Below are 21,143 nucleotides of genomic sequence, written 5' to 3'. Positions count from 1 at the left end.
CAAATCTTGCTTTAGGATTGGTCAGAAGTCGATTACGTTCACACGATTTAGATTAGTTTCCACTTCAATCACACTCGCAGTGACGTTTAGCAAAGTATTTTATTGGCCCTACTTCATAAATGATGAATATATAAGTTAAAAAATAAGAATATATATCCTTTGGAATAAGAACAGGTTCAACAAAATAAGATTAAAGAATGAAAATTTCAATCAGTAAAAAAATAATATAGAGGAAATAGGGGATAAGATTATAGAGAGTGAGAAAGGGAAGATGTGATAAAAGAGAAGGGTACATTTAATCAACTTTGAAAGACTTCTACTTCAAAATATACATCAAATTACATGTATACACAAATACTGAGAGAAAAGGATAACAAATACAGCAAAGTATTTCCCTAAAAATAAATGTTTACCTTCTGGGTTGATGACCTTATTGGTGCTTTGCCAGAGGAAGAGCTTCCTGGGGTCAAACGGGCAATTTCCCTGAAAAGATATTGTACAATCGTTTGTTTCATTCCCTCGTAGAGTAGATCATTAGAGCAAGATCATTCAACAGCGAAACTATAATTATTTTAATAGTTAATATAATAATTTTAGTGTCTGGTACAAAAAATACATCAATTTGAAATTGTGTTTGGAATTTGAACTCATGATAAACCAAATGCACAACATCTTAAAGTAGATTTTTGCTACAACATGCATTTTCAACAGACCCCACCAGGCATAGGGCAGTCTTCATCAGATTAAATCGAACTGTACAAAAGTTTGATTATGCTTTGTTATTTTATTGGTTTCATTTGCACTCATACAATATATTCCTCATAACATCACAAACAAAATCTGACAATTTTGGAGGCATGGATCCTGGATTGAGCAAACAAACATATTCCAAATGAAAAAGATCTTCAGGTAAATTATTCTAACGTTCACAACTTGAAGGGAAAGAATTTGAGCGCTTGAAAAAATAAATACATCAATTTGCTTGACACATTTATAAAACAGAATGGGATGTACATATACAGTTGTTCTCATAATTGAGTGGACCACACCACAAAAATGCACACCGTCAGGTCGAGCGTGGAATGTAGACGAGGCAACACAATATTTGGTGAGCCCTGAGAAAGAAACTTAACTGAATGTAGGTCTACATGTACTATATTAATTAACTTAATTAAAATTTAATATTTTATCACCCGACTTCACAATTAAATATCTAAAACATGGTAGAACTTGAACACTTTAAATATATTTATTCTCTGGCAGGGTTCACTAATTTTTGAGCAGCACATTCATGTTTGATTTACCTGCAGGAGTTGATAAACTGTGATGTCTTGAGGCTTGATGCCATCGATGCTAGAGGGCGGGAAGACGGCAGAGAGCAGCTTGGGGTAAGGACGTAAAGCCTGCTGGAGTTTGTCACCATCCAGCTTCCATAGTCTCTCTTCATCATTGCTTGCTGGGCTAAGAGCCTGGAAAAAGTATAATATAATTAGAAAGCTATCAAATAAAGGGAAAACATTTCTTAGAGATACAGTATAGAGGTGGGAGCAAGGGTGGGGGGATACTAAGCACTGTGGAAGTTCCGACTCTCGCCTTGTAATCAGAGGGTCGTGTGTTCGATCCCACCGTGGCCTAGCGTCCTTTGGCAAGGCGTCCATCCACACTTTGCCACTCTCACCCAGGTGCTTATTGGGTACCGGTAGGGAAATTGTGGCCGGGTTAGCAAGTGTGCGCCTAACAGGCTGCTTAAAATGCTATGAATCCAGTGATCGGGTAATAATAATTGTGAAGCACTTTGAGCAGCCGTAGATTGATAAAGTGTTATATAAATGCCAGTCATTATCATTACCAACCAAAACAATGGGGACTCCACCAAGAAGATTTATATTTAACGCATGTTTCTAATTAAAAACACTGCTATTATTCAAACTATTTTATTTCATGTTTAACAGAACAAAATAAAATGGTTGTATAATTATAATGATAATGACATTTGCAAGTGAAACTTATAAAAACAATATACACTGTGGGAGGTAGAATGTATTGATATATTATCCATAAGTGAAATAAAGTAACATTTATAAGAGCAGATTATCATAAACATTATAAAGATTTGAGAAAATGGAGGGATCAATGGGATCCCCTAGAAAAGCAAAAGCTTGTTGAACTCATCAATTATCCTGATGAAGAGTTCATGTGATATGTTGTATTTTTATCATATGTGCTTGCCTCAAGCTTTCCTTCTCTTTAAATTCTGTTCATGCCATGTTCACTCATGTGTAAGTGTTTTGTATGCCCTTTTTTCAAGTGGCTGAAGAAATTAGTGCAGAGTGGGGATGTGGACCAATGGCAACCCCCCTAAAAAAAAAGGGATAAGTCCCTTATCCTCTGAAGACCCACTTAAACGGACATATCCCATTAAACGAAAACAGACCGGAGATAGAACCTTCAATGTTTCATCCTCAATGGAACAAACTCCCTTTCACATTAAGACAATCCCGAACAATCAAATCATTCAAGAAGTCCCTAAAAACTTTTTGTTTCAGGCAACTGCCTTCATTTTATATGTTTGTTATTGTTTATTTCTTTGTATGTGAAATTGAAATTGTGAGTGCTTGAGCCATTTGGGAAAAACATGTTATTGTTATATATACAGTGCGTCCCAGAAAAAACGAAACCGAGATGAAAAGATGAATTATCATAACTTAATCACAAATACAATAGACAAATGACCTACCAATGTAAAGCTTAGAATCTCCTCTTTCATCTGATATTACTCAGATTATTCCTCATTCACGCACGAGTGAGCAAAAACAATTTGAAGAAAGGATACCAAAAACTTATTTGGCGGGGGGGTATCTGAATTTCAAAAAGAAAATCACATGCCTAAAAAGTTAAATATCTGCTCTTTTATTTGATACCTTAATCACAAAAAATTGTCAAGAAGTAAAAAAGTTATGTTCCCTCGAAACAATGCTTGTATTTCCATAATTTCATCAAATAAACATGTTTTCACCGGTTCAAAAAGACTTAATGCATGGCTGATCGTCAACAAAACGGAGTGTCGAGTGAGTTTGAACGCTAGCCTGTAAAACCTCTTCATTTTATGAAATTATTGAAATTCAAGCCTTATTTCAAATAACCAGAACTTTATTTCTTGACCATTTTCTTTAATTGAGGTATCAAATTAAAGAGCAGATATTGAACTTTTTAGAAATGTGGTTTTCCTTTTGGAAACCCAGATACAGCCCGCCAAATGACTTTTTGGTATCCCCTCTTCAAATTGTTTTTCCTCACTCATGCGTGAATGAGAAATAATCTAAGTAATTTGTGCCTAAGTTATGATAAACCATCCGTTAATCTCGGTTTCGTTTTTTGTGGGATGCACTGTATAAAAATACATATACCATGTGTTTATTGTTACAGTATAAGTGGGAATTACTCATCCTTGTTTGGACTGGCAATATTAAAAAAAATTTCTCTGAGAGACACCCCTAAGAGAAAAGAATAGTATTTGCCAGTCCAAGGCCAGATGAGTCATACCTCACTATAATACTCAAAGCCTGGTATATTTGTACAAGATGTCTTGTGCTTGGTTGGAAATAAATCCTGATCTTGAAATTGTCTCTCTTAATTTCTATCATTTCTCCTTTACTTCTCTTTTCACTCACCTCTGGAATGGATCCCGGTGCATAGAGTAGCGTTGCTATGGCAATAATCGGGTATCCAGACTCCAGGAGCCCCGATATGGTTGGCTGTGTGACTTGCATCAACAATCTTGCATTAGAAAGACTAGCTTGGAAAACCAATGATGGATCTGTAAAAAAAGTGTAAATTGGTGACAGCTACATGTACAATGTTTATAAATTTACTTAAATACACATACATGAACAAGGAGTACATACATGTAACAAAGCAAACTTCCAAGAATAGATTGTAAACTAATTAAATTGAAAGTCCTAGAAATACAGTAATATCTAGGAGAGAAGTGAAAATTATTTGATAAAAACAGACTCAGAACAAATTTGGTAATTTCAGGGGAGAATCATCATCATCATCGTAATTATCATCATCATCATCATCATCACCACTATCACCACCATTTTCCCCACCACCACATCATCATAGTCACCACCATCATCATCACCACCATCATTATTGTCATCACCATCATTATCATCATCACCACCATCATCATCATCATCGTCATCATCATCACTACCGCCACCGCCACCACCATCATCTTCATCAACACCACCATCAACATCATCACCATAATCACCATCATCATCATTATCATCATCATCTTCATCATCGGCATCATAAATATCATATCACAACCACCATAATCATCATCACCACCACCACCGCCATCATTACCACCACCACCACCACCATCATCACCATCACCATCATCATCATCATCACCACCACCACCACCACCATCACCATCACCATCACCATCATCATCATCTTCATCATCGGCATCATAAATATCATATCAAAACCACCATAATCATCATCACCACCACCACCGCCATCATTACCATCACCACCATCATCACCATCATCACCATCATCATCACCACCACCACCACCACCACCACCACCATCATCATCATCATCATCATCATCATCATCACCACCACCAGCATCATCACCACCAGCATCATCATCATCACCACCATCACCATCTCAACCCTGATCATCTCTATGGTTCTAACCTGTTGCCTGTCTACCAATCCATCTGAAATGTAGCATGATTTCAAGCCAGGGACAGTGGGCTAGGGGTAGCTGAAGACTCATCACTTCATTCTCTGAAAGGCATAAACTAAAGATGTAAAATGAGAAAACAAGATATCGGGTATCTGTTAGTTATAATAAATATAATAATATACAGTATTTCTGAAGCATCAGATCAACTTGGATTTAAGTTCCATAATTTGGGAGCCGCACATGTAAATGCTCTATCACCAAGGGTAGGATTTGACCATCCAGAAGGATATTTCAAGAGTGTGTTATCTTTTAAACTACATAGGCTGTAAGACACATAAGCTGATGACTTCAATTGTAAGAGATCCTGAATGTAGACTGGTGCCTTACCGTGAAGAGTTTTGTACAAAATTGACAATGTGTTAAAGAGGAGTCCTTGCTTTACATTGCAACTCGAGTATTAATTCTTTCTTTTTTATTATGATCTTCTTTAAGTTGAATATTCATAAAACGAAACCAAAGTCAAACTTATTTTTTAAGAACAAGTTATTAAAAATGCGTGTTATAACCTCCTCTGACTCAAACTTTTCCAAAATTGAAGGGATTTCTGTGGTCTCAAAGGATTTGATTTTGGCAGAATTCCTTTATTAATTATCATGTATGCACGTACCTGTAGAAATCTAAGAAGGCATACAACAGCCCTGGCAACTTCTTCTTGATACAAGTATCCAGGAACCACTGCTTGTATGATGGCAGCACGGACACCGTTTCCGACCTTTGACCCAGCGGGTGCGGATGCTGGAACAGCTGCTGTGTGCTGCTCAGACGTCGGGTTAAAAGGTCAAAGGTTGCCAGTTCAGAAGAGCTGAAGATCCCATGCCTATTGAAGTTTTATTTCAAAAGGGAACGGACACAATGATTAGATCATTTTCCTTGAAGAAAAGAGGATTTCAAATGTGACAAAAATAAAACATGTTGCCAGCCAGACAATGAACTCTAAATTCAATCATCTTTCACTGCTTCTAAAATGATTCAATTAGGCAAAGATTGCTAACTAACCTCGCCAATTCATCTAGGATTTTCTCCCTAAGATCGGGCAAACAGGATCCCATACTGTGAACCACTCTGGGGATTAGCTGGAGATCTTGTAACCATGGGTTTACCGCTTCCATAGATGGAGGTAACAGATCAGGATTAAGAGATAAGCTGGATCTAATCCAGAGCTTAAGCTGATCCCAGTGGTGGTGTGACGTCAGGTAGGACCAAGCCGAATCTGCTCTTAGATTGTAGTTAATGGAGGGATCTGAAAGACAGAATTTGGATTCTGATTTAAATAGAATTAGGGAATGTTCAATGAAGACTTCAGTTGATTACAGCAAACAATTATCACACAAGGCCTAGTGCACATTAATTTCCCACAGAATTAAAGTATTCAGGGGCTGATCGCGATTGAGGTCTCGTTACAAACGACTCCAATCCATGGTGTGAATCCAACAATGCAACTAGAGAATTGACTTTTCAATTTTGATTTTATCCAATAATAGTCTTCTTAACAATGAAACTCAAAACCAAGGCACTTAGCAACAAATTACTAAACGAAACCAAGAGTAAACTCTCATTCATTTCCCTAAGACCCCTACACCTACATGTAAGACCTGCTTTATCATAACTAATTTATATTCTTCTTCTTCCCACTTGACATAAGCATGTCATCTAAATACTAATGTACTAATTTTTTTCTTTCTTTTTACAAATACCACGTAAATTACTTTTGAAATGTAATCATGTCTTCAGCATAGCTTATATCTGCTTTCATATTCAGTCTATCATAATAAGAACATTGATTGATTTATACTCTTCCTTACATTAACGACACTCGAATTATTCTTAATTAATAGAACAATATACAGTTTCAAGTCACCTTTCCTCCTGACTTTGCACTCTTTCTGATTAACATTGTATGTAGTAGTTTCTGGTTGCTTTAACTTTGCATTATTTTTCTTGACATCCTCATATTTTCACCACCTATGTTCTCCTTTCAGGGACAGTTCAAGATACAGTAACTTTTTTTGTAATTAAATTTTGTCTTTGTTTTATATTTGTCACTTTGCTTGATTGTATTTTCAGATATCATATCAAATTGTATGAGATATCTGTATACCATTTTACTTGATATACTGTTTAAAAAATATCACATAAATTGATTTTTTGTTTATCTCAGGACCCTCAAGAACAACAGGGGCCCGTTGCAGAAAGAGTTGCATTTAAACGCAAGCCAAAAAATCAATCGCAAGTCCCAAATGCGCGCTGTTGATTGGTTGAAAATCAAGTTGCGAATGTTTTTAGAGTTGTGATTGATTGCAACTCTTACTGCAATGGGCCCCTGGTTGTATAACCGATGAGGCCACCCTGACAAATTAGAATATACAAAAAATAATGACTTGAAAATTTTGAGGTAACTCTTCGTTATTTTTCTGTTTTTTGTGTTGTGAACAGAAGTTCAACCAAATCATTATCTTTTACCAACACAGATGAACTTTCATGAATATGACTTGATTGTCAAACATTTTCATATTTTTGGAAAAATAGAAAGAAATGTTGCCATAACACAAGGCAAAGTTTCACATCACCCGTGTCAAATATTCTGTTAAATTGTAACATACTATTGTATTTTTCACATATTTATTTCAAATTGCACACTTCATTTATATTTTTTGTATTTGGTTTATGATGTTCACATCTTGTAGGATGTCATGACACCTTGTATTCATTAAAACTGATAGCCTGGGTTTTATATTCGTTAACTTTTTGTAATATAATTCGTATGATTGATCACTAAAGAGGCGAATGAAAAAAATCGAAATAAAAAATTCTGATATATTGTTTTGATTGGGGTTATTGTATTGAAGCAAAAAATTTATTATTTTTTCACTTTATACTTTCCTATACTATAAGCGCATAGAGACATACAATCTGCTACATGTGATGCGCTATAAAAGAACCATGTATTACTATTAGCAATATCATTATCATGACTATATATATTGTTATGAATATTATCATTGTCATTTTGAGAAAAGTACCTTTATTCTTTGAAGCAAGTAGTCTCTCAAGGAGGATGCGATCCCTCGTCTCCTGATTCCAGCTCCTCACCCACTCAAGAACAACATGACCATAGTTGAAGTTCTCACAGTTAGCCGGTTCACCAGACACCGAGATGTCCCCTCTTACGATGATGTTTTCAAGATATTGCTTGGCGTCAGTATCATTTGGAGGGAGTAACTCATGTCTCTGCTTCTCGTCCACATACCTGAAAAGATTAATATTAAATAATAGAAAAGTTCTTTCAAAGCGCATTATACCTTTCCTCATGAAATGATCCAAGATTTCGAACAGGTTCATATTCTACAAGTAACTCAGACAGATAAGTGGAGTGTTGTGGCCCAGTGGATTAGTCTTCGGACTTTGAAACAGAGGGTTGTGGGTTCGAATCCCAGCCATGGCGTAAATTCCTTCAGCAAGAAACTGATCCACAATGTGCTGCACTCAACCCAGGTGAGGTAAATGGGTACCGGTAGGAATTCCTTAAAAAGCTGTGTGCGCTATGAACGCCTAGCTTAGCCAGGTAATATAGGAGCACCTAGCAAGGTGGATATGTGCGCAATATAAATACCCTATATCATAAGATGGAGCCATTTGACAAAAACACAAATGAGAGTTGCAACATCTTGAACTTAATATGTGACCTGACCAGCAACCCAATAATGCAATGATCTTTTCCAGATGATACAGATTCATGTCTTTTTGTTCTAGTAACAATCCTAGCAGCCAAGTTTTGAATGACCAGAAGTTGAGTTGAACTGATATCATCATGTTCATCAATTCTTATTTTATAACCAATCCCTAAAAGAATGCAGTTTGGTTCACAACTTTGTTCAGTTAGCAACTCTGTTCTCTGCTTCTCATCTGTACATACATGAAATAATTGAATTGATTCATGTTATTCATTCTACAACTGACCCTCAAAATAAGGCACTTTGGTTTAATAGCTTTGTTCACTCAGCAGCTTTTCTTTTTACTTCTTGTCTCATCTACTTGCCTGAAAATATTGAATTGAATTTGTCATGCTTTTTCTGACCGATCCTTAAAAGAGTTCAATTCAGTTTGTAACTTTGTTCAGATAAAGAACTCTCCACTCTGCTTCTCATGATGTACATGTAAGTACCACAAATGATTGAATTGATTCATCAGGCTTATTTTACAACTAAGCCCTGAAAGAATGAAATTTGGTTGAGTAACTTTTTTCTTTTAATAGTTAGCATCTTTTCTTTTTTGCTTCTTGTCTCATAGAATTGCCTAAAAATGAATATTGGATTTGATTTTATCATGCTTGGATTATAACCGATCCCTAAAAGAGTGCAATTCCTTTTCTCTCTAATAAATTTTCATCTACATGCCCTAAATTATGTATTTCTTCAGGCTTATTCATTTTTTTAGCTGGTCCCTAAAACAATGCAATTCAGCTAGCCTGTATTTTAGAAGTATTTCAATAGAAAATCATTCTAACATTTAGTTTAATCTCAACTAAATTTGCAGTTTAACTATGAATAGGCAATTGTGACAGATATCTCTTAACAGTACAAGTTCAATTTGTCAACTCATTTGACACTTGCATCATTCATAAGAGACTGGTAGTAATTACTGAAATAGTTGTTAAAACACCAGGAAAGAGCCAAGTAAAGATAAGAAGCAAAAAAATATAAATGCAATTTTGAATTTTTTTGGGCTTCCCATAAGTTTAATAAAAAGTTAGACCATGGTCTAAGTTAACGGGGAAGTTCAACCTGAAGAAAAATTTGCGAAAATAGCAGTAAAAAAAGTTGGTGAAGGACTGAGGAAAAACCATTAAAAATTAAGAAAGTTATTAGAATTATACGTATGGGATTTGTGATTTATCATTAACGAGCAGCTGCCCCATATGTTAAGTGATAAAAACACATAAATTTCAACTTTTCAATAGTTCTTGGTGACTTATTTTTGTATTTGTTTTAGAAATGTGTCTGAAATGATTAGTCTATTGATATACTGAAGGTATGAAAGTAAAAATCATTTTCAATTTTCTGAGAAACTTCATTGATTTTTCCTAACATAGGATGTGAAGGAAAGGTGCTCGCATATGTTACAAATCAAATAATTAAAATTCTCACAACTTTCTTATTCTTTGATGGATTTTTCTCAAACCTTGGCAATATTTTTTATTATTTTTTTGCTGTTTTTACAATAAACTGTTTGTAAGGGTGAATTTCCCCTTTAAAGGTAAATGCCAGTTGTGGTAACAATATGAAAATGAGTTCGTACAGAATCCAATGAATTGACAACCAAAGTGTCTGTTTGTATAAATAAAAAATATGTGCCAAAAGATTCTGGAAGAAATTGTGTAATTGCTGAGAAATGAGCAAATAAGCACAGGATTCGGGTCAAGCGTTCGGCTGACATTCAGAGCAATAATAATACACTGTCCCATTTGCGCTTATCTGTGTTGGTGATCTTCAGTGTGAACATTTTTCAGCGTAGATTTCAAGATTTCACAAAGTTCAGTTTATGTAACTGTACCAGATCTAGATCCTTGATGATATACTGACAATTAAGCCTGGTTTTACAGACTTCCTCATGTAATCTGTGTTTACTGAAACTACATGTACTGGTATTTCTCTTTAAACTGAACTTCAGAATAGGGCGCTATATAGGCTTGGCAGTTCTGCTACAGCCTATATATGACACTGGACGCTTACCTCTGGCTCTTTTCTGAAGCGAGGGCCTTGGCTTTTTCAAACGACTGACAGGTGTAGAGATGTTCAAGCTGATGAACAAAGTGGACCATTTCTGATTCCTCGTTGGTCAGATCTTGAGATTGGGATAGCTCGGAAATCTGTGGTTTGATTGAAATATGAAGCACGTGAAACGCTTATTTGGGTTGGGATTCAATCTTTGAACCATCATCATATTACCTTTATCACCATTATAATCATAATCTTCAGCATCATCACCATGATCAGTATTATCATGATTATCATCTCCATCACCGCCATCATCATCATCATTACCATCATCATCATCACCATCATCATCATCATCATCATCATCATCATCATCATCATCAACATCATCATCATCACCATCATCATCATCAACATCATCATCATCATCATCATCATCAACATCATCATCATCACCATCATCATCATCACCACCATCATCACCATCATTGTCATCTTCATTATCATCACACTACCATTACCCTAATCACTTCAATCATCATTTTTTATTATCAGATTTAACATTATCATCATCCTCGTTTGCATTGGTACATACCAAGAAGTCCCTTAGTCCTGTATTTGCAGTGTACAGACATATTTTCTTGATTTCTTCTGTGACATTGAATCCCTGCCAATAAATAGAAATGAAATCTAAGAGAGATAAAAGTAATCACCATCCTAAATGAAGTTGAAATCTTCCAAGGAGCTGAATTTCATTTAAGAAATTTTGTCATGTGCATGATGTAATGATGTTCAAAATGATGAATAACTAGCTGGGCATACAGATATAAATATCAAATCCAATCTAATAGTCTTTTGATATTGCGCCCTTTCCTTTTGGTTAAAAGGTAATGCACAAACACTTTTCAATATTTGGGCCATGGGTGTAAATACATGACGTCAATAGTATTCAAGTGAGGGGGGGTGACAATTTTTTTATCCCCCTGATCAATGGGTATACTGCTTGAATTTACACCAGTAATTTGGGCCACTAAAACAATAATACATAAATAAAAGCATTTAACCAGATTTTTAAATTAATAATAATAATGATATGGTTCATTTATATAGCGCAGCAACTGTAATACTCTACTGCGCTTGATACTTGGTGTCATATTATTACCCTGGCTTTAGCTCGAGCTGCCTTTCAGCGCTCGGTGCATTCAAGGAATTAATCCTGCCGGATACCCATATACCCCACCTGGGTCGAGGGCAGCACAATGTGGGTAAATTTCTTGCTGAAGGAAAACACGCCATGACTGAGATTTGAACCCACGTCCCTCTGATTGAAAGATGAGAGTCATAACCACTAGACCACAACGCCCCCACAATGAATTAATACAACCATTTCGCTAAACAGTGCTATACCATATCATAATTCTGGGTGGTAGTTATTCTTATGTCATCCTGTGACCTACCAAATTTTGAAGCATTGTGTAAGCAGTCTCCGTTTCTGCATTGAGAAGTGAAGCATAGACCTGGGCAAGACCAATATCGACCAAGAGAGGGAGCCCTTTGGAATCCAGTGACGAGAGAGCTTGCTGCGTCTGTGTCTGTTCAAGCTGCAGATTGTACTGATGCTTCCTGAGGTACGTCTGGGCCAAGGGGATCTGACGTTTCAAGATGGCTGCACGGATGATCTCCTGTTTTAAAGGTCAAAGGTCAAATGTGACAGCGGGTACTTCTTTGACAATAAACCATTGAATGTATTCACATTTACCTGTGATGAGTCATACATGTACATGTAGATACAAATATAACCTCTTTTCTCTTTATTTTATATTACCATGCCATTAATAACGAATGGTGATAACGTACCTGTGGAGACATGGATTTCCAATCGTGCATTGTGGCTACCATAGACTTGTCTGTACCTGTGTAGAATACACTGGGGGAAGACATACCACCTGCATGCATATCAATCACAGAGAGATAGAATCATAGAGTCATGCTTTACTATAAACAATGTCATACAAGAAAATAAAGACCTGGGCCCCGTCTTACAAAGAGTTACGATTAATCCAATCAAAAAAAAAAAAAAAAATTGCAACTATGGACAGCCAGCAACGTCAACATGTATTACTCATGTCTGTTCAAATATAACTGTGATGTACGTTCATGCATTGTTTCTTGATAATTCACTGCACTTCTCTTTGTTTACAAGGACATTTTGCAAAGTTCCTATAGAAAAAATATGACACTGATGGATTTCCATAGTTAGATTGATTGGATCAATCGTAGCTCTGTGTAAGACGGGGCCCTGGTGGGTATTTTACAAAGCTCTTTGTATGTTACGAGCAAATTGCAAAACGACTGGTGATCATATCTTGTGGTTATTATGTGCACCAAATTTTCATTGGTATTGACTCAGCTCCTAAGGAAGGATCACCATCATCTTAAAGTCGCCCATAACAAACAACTACATGTACATGAAACACTCATCAGGCAACAATCGCCATTCTGGGGTTCGTTGCAGAGAGTTTAAATGGAATTCAAGAAATCGAGCGCAAGTCCCAAAAAGTTGCTTTTGTTTCATTGAAAACTACATGTAAGTTGCGTTTAATTGCTCTTTGTGTAATGGTCCCTATAAGATTTGGACTGAGAAATAAGAAAGACAGTATAAAGGCAATCAATGGAGAAATCAGGGCATCATATCATGAGGATTTTCATTGATACTAGGAGTGTTTCACAGAGTTTAGTGTGACTTAGAGTCGCACTTAAGTGCCAGTTACAAGGGGAATATAATGCGTCACCTCATTTGTCATATAATGCGCACTGGGCGCACACTTCAGCGTCTCCATCAATCAGATTACCCGTTAAATAATATTGCACGTTGGCGTTAAAGTGCAACTCTTAAAGGAAACCAAAACCCAAGAAGAGAAGTAATCTTATTGGAAGGAGTAAAATGAGAGGAACAATTTAAAAAAAGTTTCATCAAAATCGGTTATGAAATAAGCAAGTTATGGGAGTTTGTAAAACTCATGTTGTACTTTCTATGGGCATCCTCAAATTGGCAAACGTGATTCAAAATGGCTGATTTTGTGAACAACTCTCCATTTGTTTTGTACACAAATTTTCAGATTTTCCTCATTATCTTTCAATTGCATCTTGCCTCCTTCTGAGCGCAACATATGTCATGGGAAAATATAATCCACACCATATATGTCAAGGTCAAGAGGAGATAATGTGAAATATGTAAAATAAAGGGGAAAATCTGAAAATATATGTACAAAACAAATGGAGAGTTGTCCACAAAATCAGCCATTTTGAAGTACGTTTGCCAATTTGAGGATCTACATAGTAAGTACAACAAGACTTTTTAATCATTCATAACTTGCTTATTTCATAACCAATTTTGATGAATTTTTTTTAATTGTTCCTTCCATTTTATTCTTTCCAATAAGATTGCTTCTCTTCTTGGGTTTTTGGTTTCCTTTAAGTCACACATACATGTAACTCTTTCTGAAAGGACCCCCTGGCTGGTATTCAATTTGAAGTAAATATTTAAGTAAACCACTCAGCAGTATACTTTGCAAAGAAAAATAGTTACCGGTATTCAATTCACTTCTAAGTATTTTACTAAATCAAACCAACTTCAAGCAAGATAATTGCCAATAACCATAAAGCCTAAGTATGATTAAACTTATTCAATATGATTTATCACTTCTTCCGTCTCAAAAAAAATGAAAATTGTTTGTAGGCAATCGATAATCTCTTTGTTTTTTTAGCAACATCTTTGTGATGTAAAGTTTGTAAAGACTGAAGCATGTTGTAGATTTATTGGGTATGTATCATGAGAATGCATGTTGCATTCTGGGTAAAGGAACCGACTGTTTGAGAAGTTTAGGACTCCTGGGACTTTTAACACAAAGCTTAGCAATCATCATAGAATACATGATTGACAGCATTGACTACATTGTACAATTAAGTGTGAAATCAAATGTACGATTAATTGCTGTTTTGTGTTACGGATCCCTGATCACCCTATTCATTGAGCAGGGTGCTACATAATTTTTTAGAAGTGCTTGCCTGGTTGGGCAAGTAAATTTTTTAATAGTTGGAATATACTTGCCTAAAAATCTATTTCACTTGCCCGAAAAAATCCTTGAAAAAAGTTTACCTCTTCAAAAGAAAGTTTTGTGGTTTTATAAGCCATTGACCTTTTTTTTCTCTTTTGACATGAACTGATCTACCTTGTTATTGCATTACTTTTTCCAAAGTGATTTCATCTTGCCTGCCATGACCAAAATTAGGGTCAATAACATATCAACCCTAATTTTGGTCATTCTACCGTGACAATTTTGCTTTCTACTGTGTGAATTTTGCTTGCCCAGTTCGGGCAAGTAGTTTTGGTTTTTATATCAAAACCCTTGTCCGACTATAAGTTTTACTTGCCCCGGGCAATCGGGCAAGAGCTTATGCAGCACCCTGCATTGGGGAATATTTCCTTTAATTTTGATACTTGAATATATTGACTACTTTTCAATGTATAATTGCATAATGAAATGTGTACTGATCCAAAATGCATTCATACTACTAAGAAATTTCTTTTTCTTCTATTCCCTAATGAGCTGGAAATATAAGTACAGTTTATTTATGAAAAATTGTTACAAATGCATAGAAATACAAGAACATTCAAGGCCTAAAATGTATTAAATCTAATGATAGAATTCAGAAATCATAGAGAAAAGCAAATCCAAGAAAAATGCAAGGGAGAAAAGAACAAAAAAATGAGAAGTTTTTATATTTTAAAAAATTAGGTAAAATGTAACATGTGAATAAACATATATTTAGTTTAATAATATGACTGAGAAAACTAGGAAATTAAGTGCAAAAGAAATAAACGGTATCTTTTACTTTAAATGTATTTTCATGTAAATCTACATTGTAGTCCAGTGGCCCGTATCACAAAACTTGGAAATGATCGTAGAATATTTCTCTTCGATTGCTTCCATTGACTACAATGTACATGTACGATCAATGTAAAATCAAGTGTATGATCAATTGCTAACCTTTGCGTTACGGGACCCTGTATTTTCTATGATTCAAGTTTGGAGGTGATAAATAAAGAGAATATATGAATTGATGGAAAGTCATTCTGGAATAATCATTACTCAATTTTGGTTGAAATAATCCTCTTCTCAAAGGCAATCTGGCTTGTAGATTGAAAAAAAAAATGGTGATCATTATTATTTTTAATATTTTGCTGGTTTAACATACAAACAGATCCACAGGAAAGTTAAAAACTGTGAGATAATACAGACTTTTCTTGGATTTGCACATTCAACAGTGGGCTACTATGTGAATACATCACAATACTCTGTGATACACAGAGCATGGACAAGCATTTACAATCCTCTTCAAGGATGTTATTTAGGGAAAATCCATGGCATTGTCACAAGCAATTGATATGTCAGGCATCATCAGTTGAGCTTGGGCATGCTATGTGTCTAATGTTGCCTCACATCACCATCTCTCTATTCTGTGAACGAAAAAGGTTATTTTGACATACTGACATAGCAGTTTACTAGCTGTAGGGGGGGGAGAGGTCCCTAATTTGTTGACTGTGGGAGGGGCAGGGGGGGTGGGAAGGAAAAAAGTTCCCTGATATGCTGTGTCTCTTTAAGATTCCCAGTTGATGGATTACCTGAATCTATTTCATCCTTGTCTGGGAACATCCAGGATGGCGTTCCCTTCAGATGACCTCTTAGCTTGACTGTGTAACCGATCAACTTCTTGATGATATCCTCCAGGTCATGGTTAGTTCCTTCAAACCCCTCCGTCATGACCACCAGGGATGCTGCCATGGGCGCCGTCCGAGGCCGGTCACTCTGCAGACGAGACTGGACCGATGGTGTGCCAGCTACAGAAGATGAAGTTTCCAGAGGGCTTTTGATGGATGATGTCACCTTGCAGGAAGTAGAGGATGTACCGAGATGTTCCAGGGAGTCGGTGGCATTGTGGATGAGCTTGTTGAGATGATTCAAGGCAAGATTCAGGACCTGGAGAGCGTACTGCTTGGATTGCATTTCTTTGATATTGTCTGCGATGGCTTGGCAGAGGAGATCCATGGCCGACCAAAGCTGTGTTGCATCGTTTGAGGAAAGATCACTGTGGGATGAGGGTGCCACGCTGACTGGAGCGGTGTGCTGTTTCAATCGGAACACTGGAACATTGAGGGAGACAAACAACCTGTGAGACTACAGATGCATTTTTTTGTACATTTGACATGCATGTCAGTCAACATTGAATGGGAATAACTGAAATTTTATTATCATCAAAACTTGAGGAAACAAAACTGTAGATAAAAGGAACTACTGACAAAAAAAATTTCAATTTCAGCTTTCCATGATTTTAACACAGAGGTAGATTTATCTTTGGAATGCAGGCCATAATGCATGTGCACTGTAAGTAATAATGGCCGCCAAACCAAAGCTGGAGTATCCCAAGTCCTTCAGAAGCCCATACAGATGCTATAATCATATTGCGATATGCACATTAAAGGAAGTTTAATTATTATTATAACTAATATTATCATTATTACTAATATTAATCATTATCATTTAGATGTAGGGTTTTAGAGGTGCAGATATTTGTTGACGTCTGACGAGGTTGTTTCAAAGAGACAAAATATTTTAACCGATTTTAAACGTGCACGCCTCTGAAAACCATTCAAAATTGAAAATATTGGACGAATCGAATATTTTGCCCCGCCCACAAGATTATCATTGGTTAATAAATGATTGTGCACATGAAGCTATTGTTATGTCACAATGAAATTGCATAGCATATAAGTTGCCTGGAGGTATGGTAAAGGAGTGTCAATTTATTGAATTCAAATGCGCTTGCATTATACGGTAGCGCATCTTTACTTCATAACGGAAAATTATTTTTTTTTAATGACAATACTTAGGCGCCATTCCCTTTATTGCCAAAAATGATGGTTACTAAAAACAATTTTTTTTGCTTCATTACTTTATGTTTAGCTTGGTTGGGGTATCTAAATAATTGTAATAACATTGGATGACTAATTTTTGTGGGATGCGTAGAAATATTGTTACTCGCTGAAACACAATATTGGATTCGTCTCTGACTCATCCAATATTGTTCTTCAGCTCGTACAATATTTCTTCGCATCCCACTCAAGGCCATCCAATTTTTCCAAAATGTTCTTAAATTTCCTGTAAAGATGACCTACTGTTCTCTCTACTTTTGAGGAAGAACGCGATTGTATCCAACTGTCGATGTTTGAGTCCAATCTCCAGAGCATGGATAGGAATGGAACAATGGTCCCAGTTATTGAGATGGCAAAGGGCTTCAGTCACCGCAGCTGACTTGTATACCATCATCTGATTAAACCAAAAACGAGTTGATATATGATATGGTATTTAGAGTGACCTAATTAAAGATCTCAAATCAATTTTCAATTTTCTTTAGCACAATTTGCTATTTTCCTGGGTTTTAATAGAAACATATGTCTTGAGTACATTATAATAATATGTATTATTGTCTTTATCACTTTCAAGCACAAACTTATCAGGAAAAAAATGTGATTACTTCTAAGAACCTACACACAATTTGGGTCTGAGGAGTAGAATGAATGTGATGCATTATATCAAAAGCAGACAGAACAAGATTCTTTTGAATATAGATTTATTTTTTCACTGATTTTAATTCATTGTTTCTCAAGCTTTAAGCTTAAAATGTAGCACAAGCAATAGGACAGTTTATTTGCAGAGATAAATGTCACAGGTATGAGTGTTGAAGAAAAATATATCTACAAGAATAACGTTTCATAAGTGTGAACTGCCCGAGAAAAAAGGCTCAAAGAAAAGCTATTTTTCTTACACTTTCCCCTTATTTTTTTTTTGATTTTTTTTTAATGGAGTAAGTATCTCCCCAAAATAGACAATTTTGGAAGATCTCAAATCAAATTTTGAATTTGGATAGCTTGCTTATCTTTCAATTTTCTTTCTTAAAATTTGCGTTGTTATTTTCTTGGGCTTAGAAACATGTTGGTTGCATTGTCAATGAAATGTATTATTGTCTTTTTTACTTTCAAGTACAAACACAACTCATTCTGTCAGATAGAAAATGTGATTACTTCTGAAAAACTGTACAATTTGGGTCTGAAGGTGTAGAATAAATGTGATACATTGGATCAAAAGCAGAAACTAGATTTTTTGAAATATATTTTTCACTGATATTGATTCGTTTCCATGAAGTACCGGCAATTGGACAGCGTATTTTCAGAGATAATAGTCTTTAAATGTCACAGGTATGAGTGTTCAAGAAAAGTATATTTACAAGAAAAACCCTTCATAAGTTTGAACTGCTTGAGAAAGCTACTTTTCTTACACTTTCCCCTTATCTTTTCATTCTGTTTTTTTTTTTTACAGAGTATACTTCAAACGTTAAACACCCCCAAATTCTTTTTCTTAGCATTGTACATATATATATATCAATCCATTTTCTCCATTTCTCATTGAGCGAGTTCTGTCTGATTTTGACATGACTCATCACAAATATCCCTTCTGAGTTTGTTAACCTTTACGTTAATATTAAAGAGGTTTACTGTTAACCATGTGAATAGTCCTGAAAAGGACTGTTCGGTGGAGATATAAGGTGAAGTACTTCAAAGGACATTAAACAAGATGAGAAGTAAGGACTTGGAATTGATGGGTGAGTCAAGAGAAGTCTTAGACTTAGACTTAGTAGGTGTCTGAACTTTCCGGGAAGGTTGATTCTCTGTCATCAGTGCTGTTTTCAGAACCAACCACACGGTGAACTATAACTCCCTAAACGTTATCTATACTCCCATGCAAACCTTCAAAGATCTTCTAAAAATTTACCTTGTTAACGACCGATTCCTGTTCTAGGTTGACCGAGAGAAGTCTGACCTCTGACTGCGTTAATAACACATGTGGATGAGTGGGGTCATCAGAGACAGACAACAAACTCGGTTCATCAAAGCTAATCAAAAACACAGAAATCAAATCATTTAGTATGCAATAACACTCATAGCTAATATCTTTATACATCAGAGAAAATGTTGCATGTTTACCATATTCTTTACATATTAAGTTGATGGAAAAGTGTTAGATAGGGTTAAAGGGTTGAATATTTGAAACTGCAAACTTTAATGATTGTTCTTCATTACCTGTTTAACTGAATACTATTCACCTGTCAAATATTGTTGCATTGTCTGAGAAATTCAAGAAACAGAGGCCACCGTATCTGTCGGTGCTTTGGGCTTGAAGAGCACCACAGTACCAAACAATGGCTGACGAATTGCTGGCGTATACCGCCCTCACTGGTAGCCCTTTACACAATTTGGGACAGCGTACAGCAGTGGACACCAGTGAATCCGTCTTTGTTTCAACTCTTGAACTCCTGTCCTGTTGTGTAATGGTAGATCCTGGTGACCTTTGAAGCTTCCTATGAAACCCCGAGGCATGATTCCTCCTGACTGAACCAGTCTGCTCTGCACAAACACTTCTAGGGTTTCCGACAGAGAGGTGTCCATCGGCTATTAGATACCACCTTTGCCAAGTTTTGATATCATCAGCGGAAGAATTGGCGACTGCTCCTTTGGTGTGGTCGCCAACCGTTGTCAGCTTGAGTTTAAGATCATCCAGGTAGTTCCACCAGCTTCTGTTCATCGGTCTGCCTTTCTCGTTGACAGGAGACGCACCTCGGGTAAAGTCAAGCTCATCCTCATCCTTGTCGACCTTCAACGATCTCTTCTTTTGAACAATCTCTTGCTTCCTCCAGGATGAAAGCACGTGCTTTGGATTGTGGCAGAAGTACTCGGCAAGATTGATCCTGTAAAGACCGTACTTTACATTACTGTAGGTCACAATGATGTTCTGCAGATCAGGACTGATGTTGAAGTCCCCTGGCTTTCCCGTTTCTTGCGATTCTAAGACGCCTGCATTTGTAAAGATGCTGTGAACAAAATCCTTGTGGTTCACATGGGCAACAAGCTTCTTCTGATGAACAGAGAAGATAGCTGGATTGTTGGTCAAGTTAAGAAAATACTATAGTATTGTGTTCATCCTGTCAGATTACGTCACCAAACTAAAAAGTCTAAGGGATTTAATTTTTCAAATATATCAAAATGCATTCAATTGAAATACAAACATCTAGAATGACAAGGTGCTTAGCACAGGGTTCCCAGCTTTTCAAGAAAACAAAATTCCCTGATATTTCCACAAATTCCCTGATGATCGTTTAAACCCATTCCCAGTTTCTCATGATTTCTAAGTTGTTGCAGTGAATACATTCATTTTCAGCATAAAAAAATAATGCAAAACTAATTAGTACCACCATAAGTCATTCAACAAATGCTGTATTGAAATGCACCAAACTATGACAGAGTGACTATCGTGCTTTCGACTTTTGGGCTGATCAAATTCCCTGATTTTTCCCTGACTGAAGTAAAGTAATTTTTCATGATTTTCCTGATTTCCCTGATGGGCTGGGAATCCTGTTACTAGCATTATCTACATTTGCCATTCTCCATCCAGGTGTAGAAAATGGGTACCCAATGGTAGAAAAGAATTCCTTGATTGTTTGAGCGTCTGACAAGGGTAGCCATGCTCAAGCTGTGGT

General features: G+C 36.2%; 1 protein-coding gene across 1 annotated transcript in view; it reads right to left on the bottom strand.

Annotated features, from left to right (window-relative positions):
• LOC121415220 (spatacsin-like) overlaps positions 1 to 20,535 on the bottom strand; it is a 59,177-nt gene extending 38,642 nt beyond the window's left edge. Inside the window, exons 1-15 of the mRNA XM_041608391.1 lie at positions 19,713 to 20,535; positions 19,382 to 19,502; positions 17,728 to 17,878; positions 16,177 to 16,695; positions 12,348 to 12,436; positions 11,948 to 12,172; positions 11,086 to 11,157; positions 10,506 to 10,642; positions 7,797 to 8,023; positions 5,773 to 6,016; positions 5,384 to 5,593; positions 4,725 to 4,831; positions 3,672 to 3,817; positions 1,305 to 1,469; positions 414 to 483 (exon numbers count right to left, since the gene is read on the bottom strand). Coding sequence (XP_041464325.1) covers positions 414 to 483; positions 1,305 to 1,469; positions 3,672 to 3,817; positions 4,725 to 4,831; positions 5,384 to 5,593; positions 5,773 to 6,016; positions 7,797 to 8,023; positions 10,506 to 10,642; positions 11,086 to 11,157; positions 11,948 to 12,172; positions 12,348 to 12,436; positions 16,177 to 16,695; positions 17,728 to 17,878; positions 19,382 to 19,502; positions 19,713 to 20,191 — 2,962 coding nt within the window. The 5' untranslated portion in view covers positions 20,192 to 20,535. The remainder of the gene's footprint in view (positions 1 to 413; positions 484 to 1,304; positions 1,470 to 3,671; positions 3,818 to 4,724; positions 4,832 to 5,383; positions 5,594 to 5,772; positions 6,017 to 7,796; positions 8,024 to 10,505; positions 10,643 to 11,085; positions 11,158 to 11,947; positions 12,173 to 12,347; positions 12,437 to 16,176; positions 16,696 to 17,727; positions 17,879 to 19,381; positions 19,503 to 19,712) is intronic.
• Positions 20,536 to 21,143: the final 608 nt, after the last annotated feature.

This window comes from Lytechinus variegatus, chromosome 5 (genome assembly GCF_018143015.1).
Source record: "Lytechinus variegatus isolate NC3 chromosome 5, Lvar_3.0, whole genome shotgun sequence".
Taxonomy (NCBI): domain Eukaryota; kingdom Metazoa; phylum Echinodermata; class Echinoidea; order Temnopleuroida; family Toxopneustidae; genus Lytechinus; species Lytechinus variegatus.
Note: the sequence above shows the minus strand (reverse complement) of the source record. Positions and strands in the feature narration are given on the sequence as shown.